This window comes from Thamnophis sirtalis, unplaced genomic scaffold, assembly GCF_051295495.1.
Source record: "Thamnophis sirtalis isolate CommonGarterSnake01/CBP01778 unplaced genomic scaffold, rThaSir2_p1.2 scaffold_1, whole genome shotgun sequence".
Lineage (NCBI taxonomy): Eukaryota > Metazoa > Chordata > Lepidosauria > Squamata > Natricidae > Thamnophis > Thamnophis sirtalis.
Genome location: NW_028261381.1, coordinates 70,358,754 through 70,378,300, shown reverse-complemented (window position 1 = coordinate 70,378,300; position 19,547 = coordinate 70,358,754). Strand labels below are relative to the sequence as shown.

The 19,547-nt window shown below is 43.0% G+C and overlaps 1 protein-coding gene across 1 annotated transcript in view; it reads left to right on the top strand.

Annotated features, from left to right (window-relative positions):
• LOC106551952 (NACHT, LRR and PYD domains-containing protein 12-like) overlaps positions 1 to 19,547 on the top strand; it is a 103,844-nt gene that overhangs the window by 48,414 nt on the left and 35,883 nt on the right. The window contains exon 6 of the mRNA XM_087715699.1: positions 18,545 to 18,715. Within this exon, the coding sequence (XP_087571825.1) occupies positions 18,545 to 18,715 (171 nt within the window). The remainder of the gene's footprint in view (positions 1 to 18,544; positions 18,716 to 19,547) is intronic.

The window sequence follows — 19,547 nt, the reverse complement described above, 5'->3', positions numbered from 1 at the left end:
AAGAAGGAAAGCAGAGAAGGGAGGGAGGGAGAAAGGAAAGGGAAAGGAAAGGAAGATGGAAGGGAGAGAAAAGGAAGGAGAGAGGGTAGGAAGGGAAGAGTAGGAGCAAAGGAAAGGTAAGGGAAGAAGGAAGGGGAAGGAAAGGAGAAAGGAAGTAGAGAAGGGAGAGAGGGTGAAAAGAAAGAGGTAAGGAGAGGAGAATGGAAAGGAGAGAAAGAGGAGGAGAGAGGGTAGGAAGGGGATGAGGAAGAGAAGGAGTAGAAGAAAGATACAGGAAGAAGGAAGGGAAGGGAGTGCAGGAAGGAAGAAAGTAGAAAAGGGAGGAAGGGAGAAAAGAAAGGGAAAATAAGGTGGTGTTATAACAGGAGGAAGGGATGGTAAACAAAGCAACCCAAACTGTATATTATAACCTATTAAATGAAATAATAAATGTATAAGAATGATAAATGCTAAAATACTTGTAACCAAACGACATGCTATATATGATGATGGCTTTTTTTTCTGTTTTGTTTTTTTGTTTTTGTCTTTTTTTTTCTTTCCATTGTTGTGGGTATGTATTGTCTATGTAACAAAAAAATAATAATAATAACATTCAACAATCAGAAGACAAAAATGACTATCCTTGTAATTGTGTAGTTGGTGGTGCTGAATAAATAAAATAGACATTTTCAAATACACACATTTATTTACTGTTTCCTAGTGGATATCATCACCCATATTGTGCTAGATTTATTATTGTTTCTTCCCTACCTAAATATTTAACTGAACAACAAACATTTCTGCCAATATAATATAGTATTTTTATCTTTCTCTTTACCCACAATACGATATTCCACCTAAAGAATTTCATTTAAAAAAATATACTGTATATTCCACCTTATAAGGCTACTGGGCGTATAAGATGACACCCTACTTAAAGGTGCCCGCGAGCCAGCTGAAGGCCTCCATGCTGCCAGGCTTTCGTAGTTTGAGTTCAGCACCTTCCTCTTCCAGACTAAGCCATCCATGTGCCCAGGCGAGGAGCATCTAGGTTATAAATTGAAAGGCTGGTGTCTGCGCTGGTGGCAGTGCGGTTTTTTGCTTGGCACCGTTCCTTTTTCTTTTCTTTTCTTTTTTTGTTTTATTTGGCGTATAAGAAGACCTCCGATTTTTGAAATAATTTTTGGGGGGTTAAAGAGTCATCTTATACGCCAGAAAATACAGTAATCTGTGAATAATCTTTCAATCAAAATTATAAAAAAAGAATATGTGAATTTCTTAGAAAACTACAATATTTCAATATTTATTCGTTTCAGTTTGATGAACACAAATATTTCAAATTGAGCAATATTTTGAAAATATATCCAAGGAAAAGCAGTTCAGTTGCCATAAATACATTCCCTTCAATTCCTATTAAAAAAACAATGCATAATTATTTTTCAAGAAATAATTGTGATTATTTTGTACTGCAGAATTATTGACAAGGATATGATGGTATATAAAAAAAGTTATGTTGAAGAAGTACGCAGTAAAAACCAGAGATTTATAACGTTATGCTTGGATGAGACAACCGGAAATGACAAAGCAATGAAACTATTGTGTGATGGGCTCAAACATCCACAATGCACAATAGAGACATTACAGTAAGTGACTATTTACTTTCAGTTTGATTTGCATAACTGTCTTTTGCCTGTTAATATTTTAGAAATATATATAGAGTCAATTCAGTTGCCATACACGGTCCTATTCTTTTCAGTTGCCATAAATACATTCCCTTGAATTCCTATAAAAAACAATCCATAATTATTTTTCAAGAAATAATTGTGATTATTTTGGACTGCAGACTTATTGGACAGACCGTGACTGAATATTTCAGCATGCATATTGGAGAAATATTCAGGAAAACCCAGAGATTGAGAGAATTATGTATGTACTACTATTTCAGAGATGAGAAAGAAATGGAACTATTTTGTGGTGGGCTCAAACATCCACAATGCACAATAGAGACATTAAGGTAAGTGACTATTTACTTTCAGTTTGATCTTCATCAGTATTTTTTGCCTGTTAATATTTTAGAAATATATCTAGAGAGTCAATTCAGTGGCCATATACGGGCCTATTCTTTTCAATTACTATAAAATACATTGAATACTTAATATTCAAGAAATTGTAATTTTTCATATTTGTTTCTTGTGGGGTTGAAACAGGGCACAGGTGGTAGGGCAGTGGCTTAGGGAAAACTCTCTGAATGTCCTAGAGTGGCCCAACCAGAGCCCTGACTTGAACCCTAATGAGCATCTCAGGAGGGGCCTGAAAATGGCTGTCCTTTGGCGGTCGTCATCCAACCTGACTGAGCATGAGAGGATTTGCAAGGAAGAATGACAGAAAGTCCCCCAATCCAGGTGTTCAAAGCTTGTTGCATGAAACCCAAAAAGACTTGAGGCTGCAATTGCTGCCAGAGATGCTTTAACAAAGTACTGAATGAAGAGTCTGGATACTTATGCCAATGGGATATTTCAGTTTTTTCTTTTTAATAAATTTACAGATATTTCTAAAAAAAACCTCTTTGTCATTATGTGGTATTGAGTGTAGATTAATGAGAAATAAATGAATTTCAACATCTGTAGTATCAGGCTGCAGCATAACAAAATTGACAACAGTGAAGGGGGTCTGAGTAACTTCGGAATGGGCCTAGGACCTTCAGGCTTCCCCCCTTGGCCATGAATCCTTTGCCTCCCACCCACCTCAGCCCATTCAAAGCCAGCTTACTTCCTCTGCTGGCCCTTTCCTGGTGATTCTCCCTGAGATTAATTTCAGACACAGGCAACCAGAACAGCTCTGGAAATTAGATAAAAAGGTTTCTTTGTGGTTAATTCAATAGTTCACAAGAATCTCACCTAACTGCCAAATTTCCCTTGGGAGTGCCTGATATAGCCTAAGAAGTGTTTGATCTCTCCCCTCACCCTTCAATAGACTTTAAAGTGAGAATATTTTTTAACTCCCCCTTTAAGGGCCTCCTTTCTTTCACCTGTAGAATCTATCACAGTTGTTGTTAACCAAAAATCATGTGTCATTGAGTCCCCACCCAGTCCAAGCCATTCTGGAATCGGTCTTTGGTAAGAAAACGGGATTACCGCCAACTCCCTTCTCCTATCTCCCTTCCACCTCTGTTCTTTTTACTGTCCTGCACCCTGCCTTGTAAGTTGGCAAGCAAACCCAGAACTGCACAGTGTGCCCAGGAAGATTCAGCAAGTGCCAGCAAGCATTCGTTCCCATGGCTACTTTCTCTCCCAATTTCCTGCCCAATTCCTCTCCCAATCAATTTTTCCTATTTTGTACCAAACACCTCATTGTGTTTCTATTTGTTTAATACCCAATTCCTTAGCAAACATTTCCTACATGTGGCTAAAGCTGCACCATCTTCAGAAAGGCTTGTGAAGAGAGTGCTGTTTTTGGTGCTTATCAAATGGGGAGGTTAATGGGGGTTAAAACCAACAGAGAAGCCACTTTGCTCTGGGGACTGGCTGAAAAACTCCCTGCTGAAATCCAGGGGGGATTTTAAACCATGGAGGATTTTCAGTTCCAGACTAGAGACAAAACATCTGCTCTGGGGCTAAAAGTTCTTCGAGGCTTGGATTTTAGCAGAGAGTTTTTACCGTCACCTGCCAGAATCAGGCGTATTCCCTCTTGTCCAAACAGGATTGGGAACAGGAATTATTTTCAGTGAGTCCCCAGAGATGACAGGGAAGCCACTTGTCTCTGTAGGTTGGATGAAAAACCTCCATGCCAAGTTCTCGTGGTAGACAGAAATGATGTGTGAATCTTCCCGCTGGGTTCTGAATGGACTTTCTGGGGAACCAGGTGGGAAAAATGGAATTGGCAATAACAAGATTCTAAGACATTGGACAACTTTTTATAAGTGTTGCCATGTGCCCAGATCACAATCACATGACTAAGGAAATGCTTCAATAGCCATAACTGACGGTATGAGTCATAAGTTTGTTCATTTAGCATCATCATAACATTCAACAATCAAAAGACAAGAATGACTATCCCTGTAATTCTGTGTAGTTGTTGGTGCTGAATAAATTGATGAAAGAAATGTCCTTCTGGGTTCAGCTCAAAGTCAGGAAAAAGACAATGGAGACATGGAGGCTGCTTTGAAAGGGGGTTTATTTTTGGACAGGGCCACATGGCTTGAGCCCTGAACAGAAAAGGTGATCACATGCTTCAGTGTTGGTGGAGAAGAAGAGAAGGGCTGAAGGAGGGGCTTTTTATAACCTGTTCAGTCCCACCCTCTGTTTCCTGTTCCTGTGTAAGAAATGTATTCTGATTTGTTGTCAGACTCCTATGGGGCCATGCAGGGGCTACTCTCTAGGTTGTGCTTTGAATCCAGGTATGGATGAGTTCTAGATGCCATGTGGAGAGTTGAGTAAAGTTCCAATATCCCTTCCCCTTGTAGTTGCAGTGGAGAAGTCTTTATTATGTAAAAGTGGACTAGCTTGGCCCATTAACAGTGGGGATGGGCAGGAAGCTACAGACAACTATTCTGTCTTTTAAAACATGTTTCTTTCTCCTCACATCCAGAGAAATATTCTGCCTTTTCAATATTTCCTAGGATATTTCATTTTTCTGGGAGAGCGCTGGATGATAACTTCCCACAATCCCTCCTTTTTTTTTTCAAAACATGTGCGTAGAACGCACATGTTTTTGACAAAAGATTAAAATTGGTCAGATCAGGGAGATTTAATTCTTTTGATGAAAAAGCATTGAGAGAGACAGCAGAAGGATCTCTTCGGTGGCTCCCAGAGAGCTTTCAATCATGAAGATCTAGCAACCAGGGCACAAATTTCTGGAAAGAAATTTACAGTATCCTATTTTCCATGCCAATTAGTATCAGATATCACTTTCTGTGAGCTTTCAGACAGGTTTTAAGCAATCAGAAATCCCAAAATTATTCACAGCCATGCTTTCCCTTTAAGTTACAGGCTGCCCATTTTAAAAGAGATGGTTCTTGAACCTGCCCTGGTTCTTATTTTAGTGAGGCCAAATTGAGTTTAGCTGGTGTGCAATCCAGGCTATTTAGTATTTTTAAAATTACACACAGTGAGCCTGGGGACTCCTACTCATGAGACCACCAGTGCAATATATCCTGCTTTACTGGGCAGCGTGGGGGGTGTTGTTGTTTTTTGTCACAGTGAGGGCTTGGGGTTTTTTTGGAGATACTCTCTGCTAGCTCTTCAACTGGGGGAATTGCCTGAGGAGATTGACCCTCCCCCAATGGGATTAAAAAGGGAGAAATCACTGTTTAGGCTTTTGTGCCAGGGCAAAATCAACCTAGGGAAAACTGTGTGTGGAGAAGATAGTTTCAATTTAATTCTATATAGGTTTTCTCTCTCTCCCTCCCTTTCTCTCTCTCTTTCTTTTCTTTGCATGTGTGTGTGTGTGTGTGTGTGTGTGTGTGTGTGTGTAGCTGCTTCTACAATACAGAAAATACAGACATTTTGGACAAACCTTCCCTCCCACTAGACAGAAATCTAAGGTGTTCAGAAGTTTCTGTGCTAGCCATTCTCAAATACAATTATTACATGAGTACATTAAACTGATTACTATATAAATGAGACAAGAAAGAAACCTTACAGTGAATTTCTGTGAAGGAAGCAAAGAAAGAAAACTTTAGGATCAATTTTCACCCACCCCCACCACTGTCTTCTGGGGATAGAAGAGAGGCTTTTGGTCTTTACTTCTACATCTCAAGGTCCATTCTTTCATATCTGCTAGATGGCATTAGGCTTAGCTTGCTGGTAAGAGCAGTCAGTCAGGTTTGGTAGAGTCTGTCCCAGGGTTGGCTGAGTTTTTTCCACCTCGTAGGATCCCTGCTCCGGAGCTTGTTGGGTGTGAGTCCCTGCTGGTGAAGTTGGACCTCAAGGGTCAAGTGGGTTTGCTGTTAACGTACCTGCCTCCCAACAGCGTTGCAGCAGCCCTCCCCTCGCTCCTCGAGTCGGTAGCCGAGCTGGCAATTGAGTTCCCCAGGCTTATGGTTCTGGGGGATTTCAATTTGTCTTTGCTCGGTGAACACTCTGATGGGGCGCAGGAGTTCATGGCTTCCATGACAGCCATGGGCTTGACCCAAGTAATTCGGGGCCCAACCCACTCAGCGGGTCACATGCTCGACCTCGTATTTCTCTCGGAGCAGTGGACTTGTGATCTTGGTCTGAGGGGCAGTGAGATCATACCCCTGTCGTGGTCAGACCACTGCCTACTGAGGCTTGACTTTTGGAGACCAAACCTCCACTGTAGGGAGGAGGAACCGACCAGGTGGTTCCGCCCCAGGCGACTTATGGACCCCTTGAGGTTCCAGACGGAGCTTGGGGTTATTCCTGATACCCTCGCCCATAGTCCGGTGGAGACTCTGGTTGCTGCCTGGAACTCAGCAGTGACGGAGTCTCTTGACCGGATTGCGCCACTACGGCCGCTCCGAGGCAGTGGATCCCGGAGGCCACCTTGGTTCACCGAGGAACTCCGGGAGAGGAAGCGCCGGAAGAGACGCCTAGAGCACTTATGGAGATCCAATAGATCCAAATCGAACCGAGCACTTCTAGCATCATGCATCAAGGAATACATCAGGGCAATTAGGACGGTGAAAAGAGCTTATATTGCCACCTTGATTGCCTCCGCTGAGTCGCGCCCAGCCGCCCTGTTCAGGATAACCCGCTCCCTCCTAAATAGGAGGGATACGGGGGACCCCCTGCAGGGTTGGGCTGAGGATTACGTCCAATTCTTAGCGGACAAAGTTGCTCGGTTTCGGTCGGACTTGGACTCCGATTTTGCAGATCCAGCCGAGGCACAAGAGGATAATCTGGTAGACCATCGCTGGGTTGAGTTTCAGGATGTTGCCCCTGAGGATGTGGACAAGGCCATGAGAGCTGTGAGTGCCTCCACATGTGTACTGGACCCGTGCCCCTCCTGGCTAGTTGCTAACAGCAGGGAGGTGACACGGGGCTGGATCCAGGCGGTTGTTACCGCCTCCCTTCGGGAGGGGGTCTTTCCCCCCGCACTTAAAGCGGCGGTGGTGAGACCCCTCCTGAAGAAACCATCCTTGGATCCAGCCATTCTTAACAATTATCGTCCAGTCTCCAACCTCCCCTTTGTGGGGAAGGTTGTTGAGAAGGTGGTGGCCTTTCAGCTCCAGCGGTCCTTGGAGGAAGCTAGTTATCTTGATCCACTCCAGTCCGGCTTCAGGCCTGGTTACAGCACAGAAACCGCTTTGGTCGCATTGACCGATGACCTCTGGAGAGCCAGGGATGGAGGCCACGCCTCCATCCTGGTTCTCTTTGACCTCTTAGTGGCTTTCGATACCATCGACCATGGTATCCTTCTGCGACGACTATGGGAGGTGGGGGTGGGAGGCACTGTTTTGCGGTGGTTCTCCTCTTACCTCTCGGACAGGTCGCAGTCGGTGTTAGTTGGAGGGCAGAGATCGACCCCTAGGCCCCTAACATATGGGGTGCCGCAGGGTTTGGTCCTGTCCCCCCTACTTTTCAACATCTACATGAAACCGCTGGGCGAGATCATTCGGCGGCACGGGATAAAATACCATCAGTATGCGGACGATACTCAGTTGTATCTGTCTGCCCCGTGCCAACTCAATGAAGCGGTGGACGTGATGAACCAGGGCCTTGAAACTGTTAGGGACTGGATGAGGGCTAACAAACTCAACCCGGATAAGACCGAGTGGCTGTTGTGTTTCCCTCTCACTAATTCGGCAAGTATTCCATCTCTCAGGCTGGGGGGTCAAACACTACGCCCCTCAGACAGGGTCCGCAACTTGGGCGTCCTCCTGGACCCACAGCTGACTTTCGAACACCATCTGTCAACTGTGACCAGGGGGGCATTTGCCCAGGTCCACCTGGTGCACCAGTTGCGCCCCTAACTGAACCGGGAGGCTCTCACAACAGTCACTCGTGCCCTTGTGACCTCTAGGCTGGAGTACTGCAATGTGCTCTACATGGGGCTGCCCTTGAAGAGTATTCGGCGACTTCAGCTAGTCCAGAATGCAGCCGCGCGAGCGATTGTGGGTGCACCTCGCTTCACCCACATAACACCTATCCTCCGCGAGCTGCACTGGCTACCTGTCGATCTCCAGGTACGCTTCAAGGTGCTACTCGTCACCCATAAAGCCCTTCATGGTAGTGTATCTGGGTACTTGAGAGACTGCCTACTGCCAATCACCTCCATTCGACCAATTAGATCTCACCGATTAGGCCTCCTCCGAGTTCCATCCGCTGGTCAATGTCGACTGGCAACCACGCAGAGGAGAGCCTTCTCGGTGGCAGCTCCGACCCTATGGAATGATATCCCCGTGGAGCTTCGTACCCTCACCACCCTCCAGACCTTCCGCACAGCCCTTAAAAACTGGCTATCCCGTCAGGCCTGGGGCTAAAGATTGCAACCCGCCCAAATAGTATGAATGTTGTGTTTTAATGATGTATTGTTCTATATGTTATAAGTTTGTTCCCCCCACCCTTTTTAAGTTGTAAGTCGCCCTGAGTCCCTCCAGGGAAAAGGGCAGCATATAAATAAACTTAAATACAAATACAAATACAAATTTTTCCCCTCATGTCAGGTTTTATCAGGGTGCAATCACTAGCAACCAATTCAAGAGTTATGGTTTAAACTAGCAGTCCTTTGTTTCTGAGGTGAAGAAAAAAAAAACTAGAGGCCAAGTATACAGTTCTTTACAGACATATCTTTAGTCTCATGTTGTGAAATCTCACCCATTCTGTCCAAATGTAGAAATCCAAATATTATCCCAGAAGGCAGATGATGTAAATTTCATGGAACATGACATTCCCACTGCCTCTATGATTGAAACACTTTTGCAGTAAAATGAGTAAATTTTCAAAAGGGACAACAACTTGTGTTGCAAACAAACAAACAAAATATCAGCACCTTGACTTATAAGCTTTTAAAAATGCACTCGGGTGTAAAAGAGGGAGGGAAGAAGAACAGCTTTAAAACAAATGCAATTTAAAAAAAGAGGTACTTTGAGTCAATGCTCCAAAATACTAGATTCCATTCAGATGGAAGCAAATTCTCATTAAGTATGTTAAAACATTTACAAATGTAAGCAAAATATCTCAAAATCATTTCTTTTTATAGGTTTAATTAAACATTTTAAACCTCAAAAATTTCCAGAAGGAAAAAAAAATCAAAATTGTATTCAGAGCAGAAAAGGAAATGTAATTGCATAACTTTTATAGATGAAAAGATCACAACAGTGAAAGGTAAAGGTGCAGGAGCAGGTCACCCATTTACTCCAAATTTCTCAGAGAGAGATGGGAAAAATGGTTAAAGTGAGCAGAAAAATTTCAGCCCCCCTTCAGTGACCCAGAGTGAAGGGATCCACGCAGGCAATCACAGGTCTCTGGTTCCCTTCACTTAGCACTCCCTGGGGCATTGGGGACACATACATTCATACTGCAATCAGATGCTCATGCTTGCTCATGCCAACCAATCAGTATAACTATTTCAGGAAGCTTTTTTCACAAGCCACCAAGCTTCATTTTATTTTATTAAAGGATCTCACCCTCCGTTCAGGTTTGGAAATGATTACACATAAGCATGCACACACATACCATTAAACAACCTTGCAACTTACTGTTTCTTTATATGAAAGGAATTAAAGTACATTCATACCAACTTTTACCATCAACATACTCACATTTGCACTGCAATCAGACTGCTTGTGTAAATTAATTTCACATACAAAAATATCCCATTTCATTTTTTCTTCATACAAAGCAATAATTACAATTATTCCAGGGAGCTGTACATAAGCCAATGAGCTCCATTTTCTATTATTAAGGGATCTCAACTTCCCTCCAGGTCACACACACACACACACACACACACACGCACACATGCACACATGCCATGGAACAACACTTTCAGGCCTGGGGGAGGTTCTGTCCCTTTAAATCTTCAATTTTCTTTACTTGGGGAACATGTGGCTCATTCTGCAAGCAGTGGAAAAACTCATAGAGCAGTTTAAATCCTAACTACACTCCCCTCCCCCACAGCTTAAAGCCCAAGCTTATTTATTTTGCTACTAGTCAAACATATCACAATTCAATGCCATTCAATTCTACATGTTATTAGCATAGATGCACACCTAAGATTTTTTTAACAGACATTACATCAAATTAATCAAGTCCAATTACCTAGGTCTTCCCATTCAGTCAGGCTTTACCTTATTACCTGCTAAATTTCTTAGTTTTGCTCGAAGTTACGCCTGTTGTTCTATCTCCTTAAGCACTAGATTGTTAATACCTGTCTCTGCACCTCTGGGGTGTTCCATTTCTATCTTGATCTCCCAGCAGCGCTGGCATATTTTTAAAGATCAAGATTTATAGAGACAATGTATAGAGATGTTTGTCCACACATTGTTTGCATTGGCCAGGGTTCTAGGTTGGACCTCCCAGCAGGGCGTTGGCATAGTTTTAAAGGCCAAGATAGATGCAGACTTTCATTAACACATCATTTGCATCTGGGTGGGCCTCGAGCTCTACTTTTCTTTTTAAAGACAACTATTCCTGCTGCAACAGCTTTCTAACATATCCCTGTGGACTCCTTAGTCACTTTGGGGAAGAAACTCAGGTAGAACTTCTCTTCAGTTCATCTGATGGTGGCCAGAAAATCAGGAAATTTGTTACAAAATCTAAATCAAAACTGTCTTCTAGAGGCCAAGTTTCTACTTTAGGATAGAATAGAGTAGGTTGGCCAGATAGATGTGCAGAGGGTTTTTACTCAGGTTGAAGGCAAACCTTTAGTAGGAATTTCCTTCATCTCATACATGCACACACAAGGCAACACTCTCCTCCTCCCCCCAAAAGGAAAAAAAACTATACTTACCTGAAGAGTACAATCTTCCAAGGCTGAAAAACATGAAAACAAGGTTCCCTCCCCCAACAGAAAAGGCATTGTTGGGGGATTAAAGGTAAGGGAGGGGCTTGGAGGGGTGGGTAGAAAGCTTGCAGACAGAGTTTTTAAAAAAAGTAAAATTATCAGTTACTAAACAGATAAACTGGTAACATTATGGGGATATCACAGATGAGAAATGGGGTCTGGATTCACATGCTTCAGGAAGGAAATAAACAGGTAAAATCATTTAAACACGCAATAAATGCAAGGATGAAACTTTTCCTGTAAATGAACTTAAAACATTTCCTGGGTTGTTACTTTAAGGTATAGGGAAGGAAGGAAAAAGAACTTCTCTGTACTCTGGTTTTTTGGGGGGGAGCAACAAACTGAGTGAAGGCAATTTCTGCCAGTTTACTCTTTTCTTTCTTTGAACACTTTAAAATCCTTGTCTTTTGGATTGGAGACATCTTAGTTACAATTACATTGAGGGTGCACAAAGACTTAGGCACACATTTACACAAGGACAAGGAGAAAATAAGAGGGGGGGAAAAGAACTCTCAGGTTTTCACATCCTAGTCATTCCCAGCACAAATCTCTTAAATTAGGGAAGGCACAAATCTTAACAAACAAGCCACGTGGTTGCCTAGAAGACCGAGAAAGAGACAAACAGACAAGAGAAAAAAAGGAAACCCCAACATTTTCCCCTTTTCTTTTAAGTACCTTTATGTAGCCAAATTAGTTTTCCTATATTATCTTTCAGCAAAGCCCATTTCTCATACAATTTACTTGCTTTAGGAAATCTCCAAGGGATTTTCCTGTCACCCTCAAGCTAACGCTTCCCATGACCCCTTTAAGATGTAAGGCTCACTTTGGCTTAGCCAGGCGACCCCCGCTCCGTAGGTTTTCAGAAAAAAAAGATTCTGGGAAGGACTTCAAATTCCCCTATGAAGTATTCAGTCCCTTCCTACCAGGAAATTTCCGCTAGGGTTTTACAGATCAAAAAAGTAATCTGTGGAGAGCCTCTGCCCTTTCAGTAGTACCCGCACCTCCTTCCTTTACATACAATGAGCCTTTGCTTTTTTTGCTTTCACAGGACAACAGCAGCAACAACAAAATTTTCATTCATTTCCATTTTCACACACACTCTCCTTTCCCTAACAGAAGGTCCTGTGCTCTGGCCTGACCCTAATACTTTCCAGGCTCTCTTGGTAAAACACACAGAGGAACCAAGATCCAGCTGTGATCAGTAGAAGGATCCCACACATGCACACATACACACATCTCCCATGCTTTGCCATGCTTTAAATTACATTTTAGAGAATTAAAATTTAGAGGGACTCATCTTCTTTCCAGCTCAAACTCAAAACCCCTTTAAAACCTAGATGCAATGGTTAAGGCCAAGATAAAGTCCACTCACAGACTCAATGGGGTCTGTGCCGGCATGGGAGGCTTACCTGGGCCATATCCATTTGTTAGGCCAGCTTGGAGTCCCATCTGGGTTGCCAATTGATGAAAGAAATGTCCTTCTGGGTTCAGCTCCACGTGGTACATAGAGGCTGCTTGGAAAGATGGTTTATTTTTGGACAGGGCCACATGGCTTGAGCCCTGAACAGAAAAGGTGATCACATGCTTCAATGTTGGTGGAGAAGAAGAGAAGGGCTGAAGGAGGGGCTTTTTATAACCTGTTCAGTCCCACCCCTCTGTTTCCTGTTTCTGTGTAAGAAATGTATTCTGATTTGTTGTCAGACTCCCATGGGGCCATGCAGGGGCTACTCTCTAGGCTGTGCTTTGAATCCAGGTATGGATGAGTTCCAGATGCCATGTGGAGAGTTGAGTAAAGTTCCAATATCCCTTCCCCTTGTAGTTGCAGTGGAGAAGTCTTTATTATGTAAAAGTGGACTAGCTTGGCCCATTAACAGTGGGGAGGAGCAGGAAGCTACAGACAACAATTCTGTCTTTTAAAACATGTTTCTTTCTCCTCACACCCAGAGAAATATTCTGCCTTTTCAATATTTCCTAGGATATTTCATTTCTCTGGGAGAGGGCTAGATGATAACTTCCCACAAAATCAAAAAGACATTTTCAAATACAAATTTATTTACGGTTTCTCAGTGGACATCATCACCCATATTGTGCTAGATTTAATATTGTTTCTTTCTTACCTAAATATGTAACTGAACAACAAACATTTGTGCCAATATAAGATAGCATTTTTACCTTTCGCTTTATCCACGATACGGTATTCCATCTAAGGAATTTCGTTTTAGAAAATCTACCATATATTCCACCTGATACAGCAACTGGGCGTATAAGACGACCCATTATTTTCAGGTACTTGTGAGCCAGCCGAAGGCCTCCACGCTGCTGGGCTTTCGTAGTTTGAGCTCACGCCTTCCTTCTCCAGACTAAGCCATAGATGAACCCATGTTCATCTATCCACATGCCCAGGCGAGGAGCACCTAGGTTATAAATTGAAAGGGTGGTCTCTGCGCTGGTGGCAGTGCGGTTTTTTGCTTGGCACCGTTCCTTTTTCTTTTGTTTTGGTTTTTTGCTTTATCTGGTGTATAAGAAGACCCTCAATTTTTGAAATAATTTTTTGGGTTTAAAAAGTCATCTTATACGCCAGAAAATACAGTAATCTGTGAATAATCTTTCAATCAAAATTGTAATAAGTGAACAAATGAATTTCTTACAAAACTACAATATGTCAATATTAATTCCTTTCAGTTTGATGAACACAAATATTTCAAATTGAGTAATATTTTGAAAATATATCCAAGGAAAAGCAGTTCAGTTGCCATAAATACATTCCCTTGAATTCCTATAAAAATACAATCCCTAATTATTTTTCAAGAAATAATTGTGATTATTTTGGGTTGTAGATTTTTTGACGAGTCCAATTGTTTCAGAATGCATTTTGCAGAAGAATTTAGGAAAACCCAGATATTGAGAGAGTTATGCTTGGACATTCTTCACCCAGGGGAGAAAATAATAGTACCATTGTTCGATTGGCTCAAACATCCACAATGCACAACACAGACATTAAGGTACGTGACTATTTACTTTCAGTTTGATCTGCATCAGTGTCTTTTGCCTGTTAATATTTTAGAAATATATCTAGAGATTCAATTAATTTGCCATACATGGTCCTATTCTCTTCAGTTCCTATAAAATACGTTGCATACTTAATATTCAAGAAATTGTAATTTTTCATATTTGTTTCTGGTGGGGTTGGAACAGGGGACAGGTGGTAGGGCAGTGGCTTAGGGAAAACTCTCTGAATGTCCTAGAGTGGCCCAACCAGAGCCCTGACCTGAACCCTAATGTGCCTCTCTGGAGGGGCCTGAAAATGGCTGTCCTTTGGCGGTCGTCATCCAACCTGACTGAGCATGAGAGGATTTGCAAAGAAGAATGACAGAAAATCCCCCAATCCAGGTGTTCAAAGCTTGTTGCATCAAACCCAAAAAGACTTGAGGCATTTCTTCTTTTTCATAAATTTACAGATATTTCTAAAAAAAAAATCTCTTTGTCATTATGCGGTATTGAGTGTAGATTAATGAGAAATGAATTTAAATAACTATCGAATCAGGCTGCAGCACAACAAAATTTACAAAAGTAAAGAAGGTCTGAGTAATTTCTGAGTGGGTCTAGGACCTTGAGGCTTCCCCGCTTGGCCATGCCTCCTTTGCCTCCAGCCACCCATCTCAGCCCATTCACAGCCAGCATTCTTCTTCTGCTGGCCCTTTCCTGGTGATTCTCCCTGAGATTATATTCAGGCACAGGCAACCAGAACACCTCTGGAAATTATATAAAAAGGTTTCTCAATAGGTCATAAGAATCTCACCTGCCAAGCTTCCCTTGGGAGTGCCTGATATAGCCTAAGAAGTGTTTGATCACTTCCCCCACCCTTCAATATACTTTAAAGTGAGACTATTTCTTAACTCCCCCTTTAAGAGCCTCCTTCCTTTCACCTGCAGAATCTATCACAGTTATTGTTGTTAACCAAAAATCATGGGTCATTGAGTACCCCCCCCCCCCAGTCCAGGCCCTTTTGGGATCGGTCTTTGGTAAGAAAACTCCCATGTCCCATCTCCTATTTCCCTTCCACCTCTGTTCTTTGTACTGTTCTGCCTTGTAGGTTGGCAAGCAGACCCAGAACTGCACAGTGTGCACAGGAAGATTCAGCAAGTGCCAGCAAGCATTTGTTCCCACAGCTACTTTCTCTCCCAATTTCCTGCCCAATTCCTCTCCCAATCATTTTTTTCCTATTTTGCATCAAACACCTCATTGTGTTTCTATTTTTTTTAAGACCCAACTTCTTAGCAAACATTTCCTACATATGGCTAAAGCTGCACCATCTTCAGAAAGGCTTGTGAAGAGAGTGCAGTTTTAGGTGCTTAGCAAATGGGGAGATTAATGGGGGATAAAAAACCAGCAGAGAAGCCACTTTTCTCTGGAGACTGGCTAAAAAACTCCCTGCTGAAATTTTAAACCATGGAGGATTTTCAGTCACAGAATACAGACAAAACTTCTACTCTTGGGCTAAAAGTTCTTCGAGACTTGGATTTTAGCAAAGAGTTTTTTTCAGTCACCTCCCAGAATTAGGGGTATTCCCTCTTGTCTATTGTAACGTGTGTGTTGTTGTGTTGTGAGGGAATTGACATGCAGGAGCCATGTGCAAGACAGATCTTAATTATAACACAGGTGACAAGCGATTCAAACGTTCCCTGCAACTGTCAGGGTATTTATACTAGCACTCAGACCAACTGTCAAAACGACCAACCAATCAGGTCGCAGCTGGTATTTGCATATTGAATATGCAACACTCCTTCCCCCCAGTTCTAAAGACCAAATGACCAGCCAATCACGTCGCAGCTGGTATTTGCATATTCAATCTCTCTCCTTCCCCCCAGTTCTGCTGTTTCAAGATGGTGGTGAGTCCTTCGTAGCTAAATTTTAGAACCAGGAAAAAAAAACAGGTCCTTTGGAATCTTTGCAGCAGGGAGGCTCTCGTTGTGTTGTAGCTCTCGTTGGTTCGAGAAGCAAGCGGTGGCCTTTGCAGCGGAAGGAGGCTCAAGGTGTAGAGGACAGTCTGGTGTATGTTGTGAGTGTGCTAGTGTTGGAGAGGCTTTAGACAGGCTGAGAGAGCGTAGCCGGTGGTGCTAGGTGGCAGCTTGGAGAACGAGGCTGTTGTTGAACGCAGCAGTTGGAACGAGGCGGTTGGAGTGCCGTAAGAACAGCTGGTGGCAGGCATGCCGTAGGAACAGCTGGTGGCAGGCAGGCAGGCAGGCACAGCTGGCGCAGTTTAGCCATCACGGTCCATAGCTCGACACGCAGGAGCCATGTGCAAGACAGATCTTTATTGTAACACAGGTGACAAGCGATTCAAACGTTCCCTGCAACTGTCAGGGTATTTATACTAGCACTCAGACCAACTGTCAAAACGACCAACCAATCAGGTCGCAGCTGGTATTTGCATATTGAATATGCAACACTCCTTCCCCCCAGTTCTAAAGACCAAATGACCAGCCAATCACGTCACAGCTGGTATTTGCATATTCAATCTCCCTCCTTCCCCCCAGTTCTGTGGTGAGTCCTTCGTAGCTAAATTTTAGAACCAGGAAAAAAACAAACAGGTCCTTTGGGATCTTTGCAGCAGGGAGGCTCTCGTTGTGTTGTAGGAAGGCTCTCGTTGGTTTTAGGGAGGCAAGCGGTGGCCTTTGCAGCGGAAGGAGGCTCATGGTGTAGAGGACAGTCTGGTGTATGTTGTGAGTGTGCTAGTGTTGGAGAGGCTTTAGACAGGCTGAGAGAGCGTAGCCGGTGGTGCTAGGTGGCAGCTTGGAGAACGAGGCTGTTGTTGAACGCAGCGGTTGGAACGAGGTGGTTGGAGTGCCGTAGGAACAGCTGGTGGCAGGCATGCCGTAGGAACAGCTGGTGGCAGGCAGGCAGGCAGGCACAGCTGGCGCAGTTTAGCCATCACAGTCCATAGCTCGTCCCTGAGTAGCGGCGGCGGCTCCAGTCGAGGTTAAGCGTAGGAAGCCCGTCCCTCGGACGGATGGAGGCCGCGCCTGGGAGCTTACTGAGGTTGGCTACAACCGGAGGCCCACGGCGGTGGGTACTGCTGTTGATGTCGCTTGCTGGCCATAGCTGCGGCCCTGACAGGCTCTCAATGTAGGAAAGAAAATTTTTTCCTGCGTTCACTGCGTTCACGTTGGCTGATGTTGTTAGGCTCTGCGGGAATCGCATATCAATCCCACCCTCGTCGCCAGTATTGTAAACGTGTGGGTTGTTGTGAGGGAATTGACACGCAGGAGCCATGTGCAAGACAGATCTTTATTGTAACACAGGTGACAAGCGATTCAAACGTTCCCTGCAACTGTCAGGGTATTTATACTAGCACTCAGACCAACTGTCAAAATGACCAACCAATCAGGTCGCAGCTGGTATTTGCATATTGAATATGCAACATTGTCGAAACAGGATTGGGAACAGGAATCATTTTCAATGAGCCCCTAGAGATGACAGGGAAGCCACATGTCTTGGCAGGCTGGATGAAAAACCTCTATACCAAGTTCTCGTGGTAGACAGAAATGATGCGTGAATCTTCCTGCTGGGTTCGGCGTGGACTTTCTGGGGAAGTTGGTGGGAAAAAATGGAATTGGCAATAACAAGATTCTAAGACATTGGACAACTTTTTATAAGTGTTGCCAAGTGCCCAGATCACAATCACATGACTAAGGAGGTGCTTCAATGGCCATAACTGAAGGCATGAGTCATAAGTCTGTTAATTTAGCATCATCAACAACAATGTTGAATCTCATTCAACAATGAGAAGACAAGAATGACTATGCCTGTAATTGTGTAGTGGGTGGTGCTGAATAAATCAAAAAGACATTTTTAAATACACAAATTTATTTACTGTTTCTCAGTGGACATCATCACTCATATTGTGCACAATTTATTATTGTTTCTTTCCTACCTAAATATTTCACTGAACAACAAACATTTGTGCCAATTTCAGATATTACCTTCCTCTTTACCCACGATACGATATTCCACCTAATGAATCCCATCTATACCATATATTCCGCCTTATAAGGCTACTGGGCGTATAAGACGACCCCCTACTTTCAGGTGCCCATGAGCCAGCTGAAGGCCTCCGCGCTGCCAGGCTTTCGTAGTTTGAGCTCAGCACCTTCCTCCTCCAGACTAAGCCATCTGAGTGCCCATCCATCCACGTGCCCAGGCGAAGAGCACCTAAGTTATAAATTGAAAGACTGGTGTCTGCACTGGTGGCAGTGTGGTTTTTTTAGTTGGCGGCCTTCCTTTTCTTTTGTTTTGGTTTTTTCCTTTATCTGGCGTATAAGAAGACTTTTTTTTTTAAATAGTCATCTTATACGCCAGAAAATACAGTAATCTGTGAATAATCTTTCAATCAAAATTGTAATAAGTGAATGTTGTCTACAATATGTCAATATTTATTCCTTTCAGTTTGATGAACACAAATATTTCAAATTGAGTAATATTTTGAAAATATATCCAAGGAAAAGCAGTTCAGTTGCCATAAATACATTCCCTTCAATTCCTATTAAAAAAACATAATTATTTTTCAAGACATAATTGGGATTATTTTTCACTGCAGACTTTCTGAAAGCTTGGTGACTGAATATTACAACATGCATATTGCAGAAGTACTCAGGAAAAACCAGAGATTGAAAGAATTACACTTGAGCACCAAGATATCAGATGACAAAAGAATGGAACCATTGTGCGATGGGCTCAAACATCCACAATGCACAATAGAGACATTAGGGTAAGTGATTACTTTCAGTTTGATCTGCATAAGTGTATTTTGGCTGTTAATATTTCAGAAACATATCTAAAGAGTCTATTTAGTTGCCATACACTCCTATATATACACGGACCATACACGGTCCTATTCTCTTCAGTTCCTATAAAATACATTGCATACTTAATATTCAAGAAATTGTGTTTTTCTATATTTGTTTCTGGTGAGGTTGGAACAGGGGACAGGTGGTAGGGCAGTGGGTTAGGGAAAACTCTCTGAATGTCCTAGAGTGGCCCAACCAGAGCCCTGACTTGAACTCTAATGTGCCTTTCTGGAAGGGCCTGAAAAGGGCTGTCTTTTGGCAGTCGTCATCCAACCTGACTGAGCATGAGAGGATTTGCAAGGAAGAATGACAGAAAAGCCCTCAATCCAGGTTTGCAAAGCTTGTTGCATCAAACCCAAAAAGACTTGAGGCTGCAATTGCTGCCAGAGATGCTTCAACAAAGTACTGAATGAAGAGTCTGGATACTTATGCCAATGGGATATTTCAGTTTCTTCTTTTTCATAAATTTACAGATATTTCTAAAAAAAAAATCTCTGTCCTTATGCGGTATTGAGTGTAGATTAATGAGAAATGAATTTAAATAACTATCGAATCAGGCTGCAGCATAACAAAATTGACAAAAGTGAAGGGGGTCTGTGTAATTTCTGAGTGGGTCTAGGATCTTCTGGCTTCCACCCTTGGCCATGCCTCCTTTGCCTCCAGCCACCCACCTCAGCCCATTCACAGCCAGCTTTCTTCCTCTGCTGGCCCTTTCCTGGTGATTCTCCCTGAGATTTATTTCAGACAGAGGCA